Source organism: Vanacampus margaritifer, chromosome 1 (genome assembly GCF_051991255.1).
Source record: "Vanacampus margaritifer isolate UIUO_Vmar chromosome 1, RoL_Vmar_1.0, whole genome shotgun sequence".
Taxonomy (NCBI): domain Eukaryota; kingdom Metazoa; phylum Chordata; class Actinopteri; order Syngnathiformes; family Syngnathidae; genus Vanacampus; species Vanacampus margaritifer.
The window spans coordinates 48,524,312-48,540,057 of NC_135432.1; the positions used below are offsets into that span (position 1 = coordinate 48,524,312).

The following is a 15,746-nucleotide window of genomic DNA, read 5'->3' on the forward strand; positions in this document are numbered from 1 at the left end:
AGACGGTGATGCATGGACAAGATGCAGAGTGCAAGATGAGAGCTGATTGGAGGAGATTCAAAGAGCAGGTAGAGCCGATAAGAGCATGGCAAGATACAGGCATATTGAGCTCTATTTTCACCTGCGTTGTATATATATTATGTGCGAAAACTTTGTTTCTGAAAGTAAATGGTATTTCATGTCACTTGTCTCAGTTGTTTTCATCCTGAAAATTGACATTTAGTGATCCCATAGATTGTCAACAGATTATTTGCTGTGCCCTTAAAGTGACAGTGTGTAATCTTTAGCGCCATCTAGTGTTGAACTAATAATTCATTCAATTTAAAAACCCACTATTGATTTCAATAATAAGCACACGAAAAAAAATGTATCATATCAACGTACTTTTTAAAAATATTTATATAATCGTAGGTTTAGTAATCAGTAAATCGTTGCTGAGTCGCGGGATTCAGGCTCCCATCACTTGCCACCTTCTGCTTTGCTCTCACAAGCTTTTACTTGCTTTAAAAAAAAAAGACTAACTTATCTTGCTAGCCGCTCTTGTTAGCTGCTTCGGCTAAATCCGGGTCGCTCGGTCTTTTGCCATCACTCGCCGGCCTTCAAACCGGCTGCCAAGTCGCCGTCGCTCACCGAGATGCTCGTTCGCTCACCTCAAAATAAAAATTGGTGGTGAGCCACCGTAATGTGCGTGCTTCGAAATGCGTGCACTCTGGCTGCATTCTATGGTATAGCGACATCTAGTGGTCAACTATTACACACCGTCACTTTAAATGAAAAGGCTTTTTTACTGGAATACCGGAAAAGTGCATATCTTGATACGATTGGTGTCATGTTATGTTTATGCTTACACTTTTCACTTCTTGGTTAACTTGTGTTTTTTAGTTCCAAATTAATGGATGTGGGTTGAAACAACAGTCTTATCCAAGCATTCCCTCTTCCCTCTCCACAAGGGAGCCTCGCCTCTTATTAACCTCACCATAACTTTAGAGGCCCATAAGGGCTGTTCCAAACTGTGATGTGTGGATGTTCGTGTAACTCTAGCCCATCCAGCTGTAAATGTGTGCTCTGCTGCGGTCTTTATTAGGAAATCACGTGTGTCTCTTTCTTACTGACTAAACACACATCCAATGTTGTGATAGACTGAAAGACTCAGATGATTATTTTCACTGTCTATATCATCACAATACAAAAATGTGTTGGGAAATATCACCTGGGATTTGCTGTCACGGTAAATAACTTTCAAACACAATCGAATCGTCTTTACTGGCCAAGTATGTTTAAGAACTCACCAGGAATTTGCCTCAGAGTAGTGTGGTCATGTTGATACTTTGGTAACATCTGGGTCACTTTGCAGAAATAAGAGTAAGTCGCATGCAATGTCTTTAACCTTTTCAAGAAAAAGGAAACAAGTCAAGTCATGTCCCCATTAAATTTCGAGCATGTCATCGTCAGATCTTGGGTTAAGAGGTCATAAAGTCATAAGTCAAGTCGTACAATCTTGAACAGTTACAACATACAGTATATTGGAGTGAGTGACTTCAGTAGTTAAAACAGTTAATCAATTAATTAATTACAAATTTTATATCTGTTCTAAATGTAAAATTAAAAAGATGTACTGTACTGTAAAAAAGAAGTGTGATATTGATTTGTGTTGAGGTCGTTTCTCTGCCACTAGATGGCATAATTGCATTTTTAAGACGCGGGTGACAACTCAGTGCATTTTATTTTTCATATTAAGAGCTATCTAATCTTTAACATGAAGTAACTTAAATTATGTATTTTTAAAATTAAAATTGGGATCTCACTTGTGTCTTCATTTAAATGTAAAGCATCATGACTTGAAGTCAAAAGTCAGTAAACTGTTGTAATAACTGGCGGGCTTCCTCACACATTACACAAATTATACTTTTCTTTGAATAACAAATGGCACACTATTATGAAAATGCTCATTTTCAACTGTAAAAAGGCAGGTTGGTCTAAGTCATGTTTCAAGTTTAAGTCAAGTCTAAGGAATACCAAGTCAAATTGTCCCACATCTGGTCACATGTGCACCAAGCATTCATTCCGCTGCATTTTAAGATGACCAGTTTGACCATAAAGCAATGGACAAGCGGCAGGTGGTGAGCTTCAAAGGTGTAACGACCACTGAAGCCGTAGCCTGGGGCAGCAGGAATGTTTCAGTTCTGTTATTGTAGACCAGGAGGAATATTTTTACTGGAGAGGCTCAGCATATGGTGCAGTGATCTCTGAAGGGATCAATGTGAACAACCTCTTCATATGTGCGTCTTTATTTTGAATGTGCTATGTACAGATCTTCCATGTGTTACTGCAGCAGCCTCCAACTTTTTTTGCTCCACAGCCCAGTTTTATGTAAAGACCGGCATCGAAACAAAGATAAATAAAAATGTAGGGGTATATTTAGTCATTTGGGGGCCCAAATGCAAACGCAGTCATGGGGCCCACCACATCTGTACATGTATACCACAAAGATTATGAAAATTAGTGTTTATCATCAACTGAAAAATGAATTTGAGGAAGTTCTCTCTCTTCAATGCTGGTCCAGTCTTGGGGTAACCTTTTTTCTTTCTTTCATAAAACTTCAAACCCGTGTCTTCTAATGCAGGGTGTTTGACTGCCTCATTTTTTGGCCTTTTTTTGATGAAGCTCTCTAAAGGTAGATTTTTTTAGCGATGGTCCACCTCAGGTGTAATTGTGTTGGTTAACCGCTGATGTGAACGAAAGTGGTCACGTTTCAACAATTGAGTACTACACAGCTCTCAGTCTTTGCACGTTTTGAACAATTATCTTAAAACATGTTAAATGTACAAACCTCAATCAGAGTGACGTTGAGACAATGTGTAAAACATTCAGAATATAATGGGTTGAATACACATTCTTAAAGTGGAAGTCAACCGTAAACATTTCTTGACAATAATATGTTGAAGGTGACCTCACTAGTCTAAACATGACATTCTGATTAATATTACATTTTTGGAATATGAGTTATGAAGCAAAATGCAGCCGTTTTGTAATGACCAATCACAGCTTACCTGTTTTCTGAATCTGAGCTGTGACTGATTGTTACCTGAGACCTGAGCAGCTATGTCATTTTCACTCGACAGCAAGTGGCAAATTGGCCGCCCCCTAAGATGGATAAAAATGGCTGGATTTTGCTACTTAACTCATATTCCACAATTGTAATATTAATCAGAATGTCATGGTTAGACTAGTGAGGTCACATATAACATTATTGTCAAGTATTTTGGGGGAGAGTTGACTTCCTACCTTTAATATTCAAACTGATCAACGCTACTTTTGTACAACAGTCCTTCATAGTAGTTTGCAGGCCAACAATCATATAATAAAATGTAAATAAGAGATTAAAAAGATAATCCAAATTGATCCAATAAAATCCAAATTGAGTAATTACAGGTTTATATCGACTGGAATACAGGGTGAGTAAAAAATCAATTCGGCAATATATCGCGATATTACGGCGTGCAATTCTCGAATCGATTCGATATGCAGCCGAATCGATTTTTAAACCTCAATTTTTTATGCGAATATTCAACAAAACATCTTACTTGGGGTTAGGATTTACACATTAAGCATGGAAGAATGTTATATTAATGGAACATTAAGCCTTAATATTTTATTTCAGTGCCGTTCAAACATGAAACAGACCTCTTTGTTAAATGCAGTGGGTCAGTTATAAGCCTGAATTTTCAGATAAATAATTACATTTTCATACAAATCGTACAGTATACATGTACAAGTTTACTGATTATTATTTTCTAAATTTGAGGAAAAAAATTCACAATAATCAATTTATAGATTTGTATCGGGATTAATCGGTATCGAATCGAATCGTGACCTATGAATCGTGATACGGATTGAATCGCCAGGTACTAGGCAATTCACATCCATAGTGAGTATTAATATGTGCTTTTTTTTAGACTGAGCGAAATCTGGAATGTGGTTGCCTAGCAGAAGTTAAAACAATAAAATATTCCAGATTTTGTTTCCATTTGCTGCAGCCCACACCCACCCACCAACTGTACCTAGATGATTGGGTCAGATTCCACGGGCAAGATTCTGTACTTTGTGTGTGCGTGTGAGAAAATGATGACGCTGCAGGGGGCAGATATTTTCCCCACCAAATCATACAAGCATGCGTGTAGGTGTGTGTCACTGGGCACGTCTAACAAAATTCTTGTGTACGCTGCCAATACTAATAAGTTCTATTATTATCCAACCTCCTCATCTTCCTCACAACGCACACCTAAAGGCAATGGTGCAGTGATTTCCTTCCTGAGAGTGGGAGAGATGGAGAATGCGGAGTTGTGAGGTCGGTTTAAGGCTGTATGGGGGTGGGTAGTCGGTCAGGTGGGTCGGTGAGACTTGGGTCTCGTAGCAGCAAAGAGCCAGCTGCAGCAGCGTGACAAGGACTGAGTGAAGGAGAAGTGAAATTGAATGTAGACATGGGAAGGGGTCAAAGAAAAATGTATGAAAGACAGTCACACTATAGAAAATAAGTGGTTGATTGTATACTTTAAAAAAATCTAACTGTAGTAATAATTGGTTGCTTGATGGATGTTTTTGTTTTACAACCATACCAATAACAGACTTGATAAGGGGACGTGGGGAGGGAGGGAGTGTGGGTCGTGCAAAGGAGAGTGAGCGAGAGGTGTCGTGAATTATAGCACATCAGTGGCGAGATGGGAGAGAAAGTTGTTATAAGAATTGCTTTGTTTTCTCGCTGCTGCGAGCCTTTGACGTCCTTCAGAAAACATAACAGGCAGCCGTTTGTCTGCACGTGCTGAAAGGATGGAGTGGAATGAGGTGGATTTGGTGCAGGAATTTACCATTGAAGGGCAATGCAGCAAAATTAAAGTCCGCTCCTGCAGGATCACATGGGACAGCCTGCAGGTAAATACAGCACGGCAGGAAAGGGATCGAGACTGCATGTTAAATATCAGACGGGAATGGACAGCAGGATGTTGATTGCATGAGCTACAAAAGCAAAGAGCCCGAAAAATCTCAATCTATTTTCTATGTTCCAACTATGACAAGTGATTCAGATGAAGTGGAGTTCAAATGTTCATCTTGGACAACAACTTGTGAAAAGATCAAGGTTAGGAATGCAACACAGCACTGTTGCATATTGGACAGCATATGAAGTTAATTCATCTTATCTATTTCAACTATAATTATCAAGAACATTGTCATAGTCAGACAATGGCGTGTCATTAAATTGTGACCATCATGAGGCAGCACAAAGTATTTAGACAGATGAAATGGCTCTCTGCAGGTTTGCTGCATTAGAAATGGCTTAACGCAGCAGTTCACTCAAGTAACACAAAGGCAGTACCACTTTTTTAACCCATGCCTACCTTTTTGCATGCTACTATACAAAAGTATAGCTCACCACTAGCTTTATTGTTTTAACCCTATAAAGCCTTACAAATGAGAGAAAATTCAGATTCCTTGTAAAAAAAGAGTATTTATTGGAAACACACAAAAAATTTGAAAATTAACTTCCACATATGATTTTTGATTTGTGACATATTTGATACATCCGGTCACAATGCTTTCAATTCGTACATTTATAGCTGTAAAAAAACATTCTAATAATAATAAACAGACATATCAAACATATTAGTATTTCAAAAAATCCGAAAGAACATTTCCCCTCTCCTTTCTCAAGTAAGGCAATCTTGCAAGGTCATTGAAAAAGCCATCAGTTGGGAGATACTACCCTCTAATGGATTATCCGTGCAATGCATGTGTCACATTATATGTGTCAGGGTTTTAATGGAAAAAAAATATTATACACATGAAATAGAGGACTCAAAATGTCTTGTATTTATTATGATACGTTTGGCTTGATGGTTTTCGTAGCATTTTTCCACTTTTGCCAACATTTCAAACTTGGTGGAGGTCTGTGCTCTACCAAGTGACATTCTACTGCTGGGTTAAAAATAGCCCATATTGGGTTATGGTCAAAACATAATTGCCATGATGGGCCTTATTTCAAACTATCAGTACTTGCGACAGCAGCCGATACTAATATCGGCCGCCCTCTTGTGGCCATTTCATGATCAGGAACCAGAAATCAGAAGAAAATAATTTGAAAGAAAACAACGCTATACTTAGATACAGAGGTCTTACATTAAAATGATCTGTCGTTTTTTTATTTTATGTCTCAAAAGTACTTGTTATCGGGGTCAGTGACTACTAAAGATTTGAGTACTCATATTGCTATCGGCGGTATCGAACATCCCTCATCCTAAGTAATTTACTACAACAAAAAGCGGACTTTGCAAATATGTACTTGCCAGATAAGCTAGCGGTTAGCTAGTTAGACTCACAGTTGTTGTTATGTGCGTAGGGTGCTTTGGTGGTCACTTCATGTGAAGCACGGTTTTTAATATTTATGAATATCTTTTCGGATGCGTCAAATTGCTATGTGTTTGCTTTGCTTTCTGCAATGCTTCAGTTCAGTCTTTGGACGATTGCTCTTTCACCAACACTCGTGATGATCAATGGTTTACATGTTCACTATTGAGTATTGAGACAGGTTTTGCCAACATCAGCAGTCTGTTGTTGCTGTAATAAATTATTGGTTTGAGGTATTCAGCTTGTGACTCAGCATCAGGAGCAAGTGGGTTTTCACTGTCTTGTTTGAGGATATGTCAAAGCGGGAATCTTCTAATAGCTAGATGGCAGCTTCACCTGCATGCTGCCCTCAGAGGCGTTTCAATTAACAAATTGCCTCCACCAAGCCAAGTCACTTCCCCAAGGAAAGACACCATCTGAAATATTTTTTTGAAACAATATTTACATGTGAACATGAAACTGTAAACTCTTTCTGCACTTCATTGTAACCGCTGGCCATCATTGCACTTATGGAGGACCAAAACTGCCAAAATTAAAAATTAATAAATTACTAAATAAATAAATGACTAAAAGTGAAAATAAAAAAGGATATAAAAAATAAATATAATCAAAGGCAGTTTGCAACGGTGGAGTACAACCCAAGACACGCTTAGGACCGCCCCCTTATTTGAATAACATTTCGTCCTGAGCGTCTGCAACATGAAATAAACAAATGTGAGGGCAACACTTTTTTATTTATTGATTGATATTTAATTCTATTTATATTTTTATTTTTGTAATTATTTCGACATTTATTTATATTTTTGTAACCTCGTTTTTTTTTAGTTTTTTTTCTGAAATACATTTTTTATATCCCTTTTTATTTTCACTTTTAGTCATTTTTTTATTTTTATTTTGGCAGTTTTGGTCCTCCATATGCCCGAACAGGAATTTCTATGTACAAGTAAGTGTATTTCGTGTGTGTGTGTGTGTGTGTGTGTGTGTGTGTGTGTGTGTGAGAGAGAGGGAGCGCTCATTTGTTTGTGAGTTGACATAAACAATAGCAGGATGTGGCTGGGTTGGGACCTTCCTTCCTTGTGATCTTGTATTCATTTCTTTCTCCATACTTGCAGTGATATTTACATCTTACCAAGTAAGGGATATCATCTGCAAATGATGAAATGAAATGCTAATGACATTTTATATTTTTTAGTTATTTATTATACTAACTGTAATCATTCAAGGAAAATTCAACTCACTCTAATGTATAACTCTACTAATCGAAATAGACCTGCAAAAAGAGTTGTCAGAGTAAAATGTGACACGCCTCTTGATGGTTGATGCCTTGCTCAAAGGCACCCGCATGACTGATTTTTCCTCCATTAATAGCACTTTGTATGCAGCAATGGTTGTTTTAAAGTGCTTCATAAAGTTGAGTTGAGTTAAATGACAAAAGCAGGGGAAGTCAAACATGCAAAATCATCGCCTAGGAGCAACATCATCTGTAGGTGCTTTTTTTTATGGCTACTACTGGATGACGTCACTTCTGTACGACACACTTTCAAACATTGCCTTTCACGCACGTCAAACATTGTTAACTCATTCACCTGCAGCCATTTTCACTGAAGCAACCCCCTTCGCTCCCGGCTGTTTTACTGGATTTTGACTGATTTTGCAAGGCCCACAGAATATTGTGTTCTATTGCTAAGGATGTAACGATATCCAAACATCATGATACGATATTATCACGATATGAAGCTCACGATACAAAAAATATCACAATATTGTGGGGAGGTCGGCAATATAAAAAAAGGTCACAATATTGTAAAAAATAAATAAACTCATACTAAAAAAAAAGCACAATATTGCGCTTTTGTACATAACAGCAATGCATATAAATAAGCTGCAATCACTAATAACACTTAATATTGAGACACTTACTTGCTAATGCACGCACACATTGAGTTCCTCCAAGCATATTACATTCCCCTTGATCTGACCATTAGCATGGATTTTAAACATAGAAGGGCCAAAGCATGCCTTATGAAAATTTAACTGCAGCAAAAAACTAGCTACCAGAGGGTGCTACAACTGCACAAATGGAAATCAACCTGACTTTTTGAACAGCTGTGCTGCTTTTAATATTGTGACATGACGACAACGATATTGTGGCAGTTTTAATATCACGATATCATAATATGGCCGTTATCATTACGTCCCTATTTATTGCTATAAAAACATGGAACCTACCAAAAGAAAGATTAGAATCAAGAAAAAAAATTGATTTGTATCTGTTTCCATTTTACATCCATTAGCATTAGAATATAGCTAAGTTTCATCATTACTCACAAACCTGCTGAAAACACTGGGGAAAAGAGCTTGTTGCAACACAGCCCTAGCTGATCTCTTATGACGTCACTTGCAAAGTGTGACATAGTTGCAGTGCCACCCATCGGCTCAGTCTCGTACACGCCTCCTTAGTGAGTTGGAGTCGGAATAGGAGCTTTTGCAAACATCTTTATACCCATTTTTAGGTTAGTGATTTATTAGCATAGCATTTGGTTAGCTTATTTAGCATAGCTTTTCGTAGGAAAGACATTATTTAGATGTAGATGTAGATGTAGTTTTCACTGCTGCTGTCAATCACAGCCAGACCACGCCCAACCCTCTTTCCATTCGCAACCCAACGGCTCTCCGGGCAACACCCACTTTGAGTGCTGATTTCAAATCTGAGAGAGAGATAGAGCAAGAGTCTGATTTCCTATTGAGTTACACTTTAAAATCAACACTAAAGGCATGTATTAAATCATCAAAGACAAAAACGAATAACATTTTCACTGTAATTGTAGTTAATTTCAGTTTTTATTTTATAAAAAACATTTTCGTTTTTATTCTATTTAGCGAATTAGTCGAATTCTTTTAGTTTTAGTTATTTCATTCGTTTTTGTTCAACTAAAATAACATTGGTGTGTACGCTGCCCTGCTTGTGACCAATGCGCTTGATGTGCATGACTTTGTTGACATTGTACAGGATTGTGATGAGTCGTCTTTTATTTGTTATTATTATTAGGGCCCGAGGAGCAGCCGCTGCAAGGTCACTATGGTTTTTCATAACGACATGTCTCCATAGCGCCCCCTACAGCACAAAAATCAAAACCAATCTTGGCAATTTTCATCTACAGCTACAAATATTGGCAGGCACGTGTGCTTAATAACTCTGCTGTCCAAGCTCCCCAAAAAATCCCAAACTTCTCATGCAACTTAATAGCCACAGCCTGAAAACATCGATATGATAATATTCGGTTACACATGTAGCACCACCTAGTGATGGTGACAAGAAATGTCATGCTTTACAATTATATCTACTGTGCCAAGCCCGTTGAACGGATCCAGTTGAAAATTTGTCGGAATAGCCTTAAGATGTTGCTCATGCCCCACATCAAATATTGTAACTTTTCGCCAAAGGGCATGGCCGATACGGTGCCGCAAAGTCTGATGATTCACAGTGACAATAAAAGCTGTGTTAACTTGACCCAGATGAGCCGATCTTTTTCAAAATTTCACACATTTGATGAGAGTCCAGGCCTGAAGACATCTACGAACTTATATTTCTTTGTACTGTAACGGTAGTCTGTTATTAGGTTTTGTTAAAAGATGGCTGTTGTAAATAATACAGGAATGAGGGCCTATTAAAAAAGAAACAGCAACAACAACAAATTGCTGGGACAGGATGGCCTGAAATGGACCTGCCGTTCGAGATCAGCCCTGAATTTCCCCGCCTCTGCTCCGTATCCAAAGCATAAGCCCTTACAAATGAGCGACTGCCACCACATGGCAAAATGCAGGCTTACAGTATGTGAGCAGTATGATCAGATTGCATTGCAGATGTGATGCCGTCAGTGACAGTGTCACAAAAGTGAAGCCAAATAGAAAGCAGGCCATTTTCCCTGAACTAATGCTATAACTTTGTCACCCTGCCAAGGCCACCAGCTGCTAACATAATAACATGTCCTCATGTAGCAAGCTGTAGAAGCTGGATGAGCTGCAAATGTGAAGTGAAACTAGGCCAGCATTTATCGTCTGTCACTCTTATGGTTTCATCTTATCAGGAACAACCTCATCCATCTAAAATGTGACAGTCTATAATAGATGGACCAATGAGAGTAGAAACACAAATTAAATCATGTTTTTACTGTTGTATGGATAATGTTTTAATATAATTAATACATGCAACATATGGAAGTTATCACGTCAAGGTACGGTCTGATTTTCCTGTTTGTATTGTGTAGGTTCCCCGAGTGGAGCTAACCCTCTCTGAGCTCCAGGAAATGGCCACAAGACAACAGCAACAAATAGATGCTCACCAACAGATGTTGCTTGCCAAGGTACATTTTTCACAAACATACACACACACACACACACACACACACACACACACACACACACACACACACACACACACACGGTCATTCTCTGGATGGATTGCCTGTCACTTAGTTTAAGGTCGCTTACATTTAGAGTCAGTCTTAAAAGGGTTGACCTTGGCACTCCAGTAGTTACAGTCAGACCGACTAAGAAGTGTCTTATGTATGTGTGGTGTAAAGATAATGGCTCATATATACAACAAAAATATTAACTCAAAGATATAGATATAAACTCAAAGATCTAAAACTTCTTCCAAATACACAATATCACCATTTCTCTCAAATATTGTTCACAAAGCAGTCTAAACCTGCGAGAGTGAGCAATTCTCCGAGATAATCCATCCCACCTCACAGGTGTGCCATATCTTTATATGGCACACCTGTGAGGTACACACTCTTACAGATTTAGACAAATGAGAAGAGAAACAAGAGAAATGGTGATATTGTGTATGTGGAAGAAGTTTTAGATCTTTGAGTTCATCTCATACAAAAATGGGAGCAAAAACAAAAGTGTTGCATTTATATTATTGTTGAGTACATTTTCCAAGATGATGCTGTCAAAGTGGGCATCTAAGGATTGTCTAAAATTAGCAGCATTTGAGTTCCTTGCATATTTTTTAGTGTAGCTTATGTTAAGTCATCAGGAAGCCAAAGACTATTCTATTCCAGAAAGACAGGAAGTCTACGGGCCCTCCCGGAAAGAAATGAACTCAAAGATATTTTAAGTACGTTTCTATTAAGTCTACGAATTGATTGTAGTGATAGATTGTCTCAGGTTTGGTTTTTGGATTTATTTTCAGATGTGACATTGGCGATGTTATGCATGTTTATGTCTTTATTTAAATGTATTAATGTCTGTATTTATGGGAAATCAGTGGTGTGTCAAAAGAGTGTGTTTCTATCTGCACGATGCAACCCCTTAGCCAGAGGTGGGTGTCAATGAATATTGAGCATCCGTCATTTGTCAGTCTTCAGCCCTTTTGTCATTGTCAGTCCGTCAATATTTCAAGCCGAATGAGTCATTCCTCATTCCTCAGTATACAAGGCTCAAAATAATCAATTTCGCATCACATTATGAGAGTCAAAATTGGCATTTTGCACCTCAAACACATTGAAACTCAAAACTGTGAATAGGCTGACAGTATAGGACAAAATGCAGAACTGCAAAATAATACAAAAATCACTGGACGGCAGTGGACGCTATCTTGTTAAGTCCGTAACTCATCAGGATCGTTCCGAATAGAAAAAAAAAAGAAGTAAAATACAATACACTAAATACAGTTTGTGCCTTGGCTTGTAATGATTTCCCGGAATAACCGGATTGTGGATCCCACAAAGGCAGAGACACAAAGGGTGTGGATTGACAAATTTAATTGTACACAACGGAATTCTACAACACGAAGCGCTGGACGAAGCCAGGATAAAAACAGTTAACAAAAGTCACTTGCAAAGTATGCAAGGAAAATAAAGTAACAAAAATACACCCGAGGGCTGTAGAATCGCACAACGCGAATAAGAAAAAACACAACGAGCTATACAAAGCGGATAAACTAACAGCGACGTGGAAAAAACAACACGTGGATACCAAACACTCAGTCGTAAAGCTGAGGAAACACAAAACTACAGAGGAAAAAAGGCATGGTTAACAAACACTCGGGCAATAAGCCAAGGAAACAACAACATAAAACTACATGTCAAAAGACTCACGTGAGAAACTGGAAACAAGAAACGAAGCTAGCGATAAGAATTTGGAACTCAAAGTCAGAATAAAGCTCTTGGGCGAGGACATAGCAAGGTCAATACTCTGACGAGGAGTGTCGGCAGTTCCAGTCCTTATAAAGCGTTGATTTGTGAATGAGAAATAGGTGTGGCGCAGAAGGACACGCCCTCTACTTAATCAGAGACAAAAAAAAAAAACAACAACACAATGAGAGCACAACCATAAAATGGCTAAATAAAGGTTGGGAAACACTGTTCACTCGCCTTATTGTGGAGCTTTCTGCGAGAGTTCTGTTCCCTGTCAGGAATGGTGTGAATATGAGTGGGGATGGTTGTCTGTCGTTAAATGTTCCCTGTGATTGTCTGGCGAGCAGCCCAGGGTGTAGTCAGCCTCTTACCTGAAGTCAGCTGGGATCGGCTCCAATTCCTCTGTAGTCCCTGAACAGATAAAAAATAGATGGAAGGAAGTAGTTGCGTAAGAGATGCTGGTCTTCGTCCTGAGCACTTCTAGAGTCAACCTTGGCAACAAATGAGAAAAAAAGTCTGTACATTGTACATGTAATGCTTAAATTAAAATCTTTAACTGAATTTGATTACATTGACAATTGCCACTTTTGCATTGTTCTTAAAAGGAACCCCGACTGTAATGACATGTTTGCTCTATATTACTGTATTTATTTGGTTCTTACTAACATAAGTACCTATGAGATTCATTTTTCAAAAATCATTTCCAGTTCAATACATTTTGTAGAAACTTTATTTGGACGTACGCCGCCATTGTTATTTACGTTGCAACGCATTCAGTGCGTAGTGACGTAGAATGGCAGGCAATGTGAAACATAAGGTAGGAGGTAAGGAGGAAAGCCTCTGTAGTGTTCCTAAAGGGACGATCAAAACTCTTGAATGTGTCTGGTGAATGATGAGAGCACGGCGTTAGGGTTGCTCGGCAGAGAGCCAGCCACCATTTTACGTCACTAAGCACTGAATGCGTTGCAACGTAAATAACGGCTTACATCCAAATAAACTTTTTGCTAAATTTATTAAACTGGAAATTATTTTTGAAAAATTAATCTCATAGTTATGTTAGCAACAACCAAATAAATAATATAGAGCAAACTTGTCATTACAGTCGGGGTTGCTTTAAACATTTTAATAGCAGAAAATCGAATGGTGGATAAAGCGTGATGCACGATAGGATTGATGTAAACGTTTGTCTCTCAGCATCCATACAAAAATATTTTTAACACACAATAGCATCTATATGAATTATTGTCTGTCAGCATTTTCAACAATGATGCTTCTTTTATCAAGTAATACAACGATGGTGACGTTTACTGTCGTGGAAGTTTGATGCCAATTGCCATACACACAGCATTAGGAGGATGTGGGGGTTCAGAATATTTGTCAGCGCCTCCTAACAACGATAATTAAACAACACATGCAAAATATTTCTTTCTAGAACTGCTGAAGTCTCTTTTCAGAGCATATAGTTGTCTTGCTTTCCAGATTCACATAACATGACATGGATTAAGAACTTCCAAGAAAATGAACCCCAAACATAGATGCTGGCAACCAGTTCCACCCATACATGCCTATGTACAGTACCAAAGCAAGTTACCATTACATAATTATTATTTTTTCACTTGTCAGCATTCCAGTGCCCTCTTCCTCTGCGCACAAACAAACGCACATGTGAACACAGTGGCTGCACTACATGATCAAGAGAAGTCACTGTCACATTTCTATCAGGCCAAGCGGAATACTACATGTCGTTTGTGGATTAACATTCGACCATGCCACCTGTGGAGTCCTGTGAAATGTTCTTTGGGAGTTTGGGGTACCAGACCCCCTTATATATGGGCTGTTTGACAGGTGTCTGAATGTTTGAGATATTTCAGGGATCTTACAGGGTGTGCATTCTAAACTGAAATATGTTCTACTTGTCTTTGTTTTAGGAGCAAAGGCTGCGGTATCTTCAACAAGGAGGCAGATCCAACCCGGGACAGACACAGGTGGGATCCAGATGGCAATTTTGCATGCCAATTCTAAAGAGAAATGTACATGGCACAGACAGTTGTGAAGTGTAATACTCGTATATACAGTTAAAAGAAAAAGTATGGGAACCTTTTTGGAATTACCTGGATTTGCGCACAAACTGGCCACAAAAAGCTGATCTCATATGAAGTCACAATAATAGACAACTGTTATTAAACTAAAACCACACAATTATTGATATAATTTACTAAGATTGCAAATAGTGGTCACCCAGAACGCAAATCTAGCCAGAACCGCCTCTGTTCTTGAGGTGGATGGTCTTGAACCGGGGTCTCCACGGTGGCGGCTGATGATCGTAACCACTTGGCGGCACCTTCCTGGGTACCCATAAGACATCAAAGATTCTGCCAGAAAAGCAGTTGGTGTCATGTTTAGATTCTGTTTTCCTTGTGTGTCTTCCTTGTCTTGTTAAGTGTGATCCTGCCCTTCCTCGTGTGATCCAATCAGTGCCCTCAGCCACTTGTGTCTTGCCCAGGTGTGTCTTGTTGTGTCGTTAGTGTCTGTGTATTAGTCTGCTGTCTCCCCTCTGTCTGTGTCGGTTCATTGTTTTTCCCCATGTCATTCTGCCCGTTTTTGCCTTGTCTTTTCCCCATGTCATGCTGCTCGTTCTTGCCTTGTTGTTCCCCCCATGTTTTGGTTCATGTTTTTATGATTGTTTTATCTTGTAATTTGGAAGATCGCTTTTTTTAATAGAAATTAAATTCCTTTTTTTTTGATTGAACCTCTGCCTCCTCGCCTTGTCTTCCCGCATTTGGGTCCCCAAGCTCCCCCATCATGACTGTTGGAGGCTGGAGGAGAGGGCAACTGCATCAATTTATGGGTCAATTTGACCCAACTTTATGGGTCCAATTTTTGACTCAGGTTAAGGATCTGACCAATATTTACGAATTGTTTTACACTAAAATACCAATTTCTTGACTCATAGTTGGGTCAAATAAACCCAAGTAGAAGATCAGTTCATTTTTGACCCAACTGTTTTTAGAGTGTAGGGTTAAGGAAAGATTTTTGTCTAAATTGTCTGGCGGTTTGATTGCAACTGTGATTGGTCGGTTGTCTATATTGTGCCCTATGATTTGATTGGCTGGCAACCAGTTCAGGGTGTAGTCCATCCTTCCACCCCAATGCCTGCCAACAAGTGGTGTAGAAAATGGATGCTTAATTGCGCGTTCA

General features: G+C 38.8%; 1 protein-coding gene and 1 long non-coding RNA gene across 4 annotated transcripts in view; one reads left to right on the forward strand and one right to left on the reverse strand.

Moving 5' to 3' along the window:
- LOC144053336 (apoptosis-stimulating of p53 protein 1-like) overlaps positions 1 to 15,746 on the forward strand; it is a 58,615-nt gene that overhangs the window by 22,550 nt on the left and 20,319 nt on the right. For 2 of the 3 annotated variants that reach the window (XM_077567743.1, XM_077567821.1), the window contains exons 5-6: positions 10,668 to 10,763; positions 14,477 to 14,533. In XM_077567743.1, coding sequence (XP_077423869.1) covers positions 10,668 to 10,763; positions 14,477 to 14,533 — 153 coding nt within the window. Of the gene's footprint in view, positions 1 to 4,692; positions 4,930 to 10,667; positions 10,764 to 14,476; positions 14,534 to 15,746 lie in introns of those variants that run through there. The other variant, XM_077567906.1, reaches the window with a different exon arrangement.
- Positions 13,670 to 14,940, reverse strand: LOC144053488 (uncharacterized). Its single transcript, XR_013294461.1, has 3 exons — positions 14,787 to 14,940; positions 14,660 to 14,690; positions 13,670 to 14,566 (listed from the first exon to the last, which is right to left on the reverse strand). It is a non-coding gene; the product is annotated as an uncharacterized LOC144053488 (long non-coding RNA).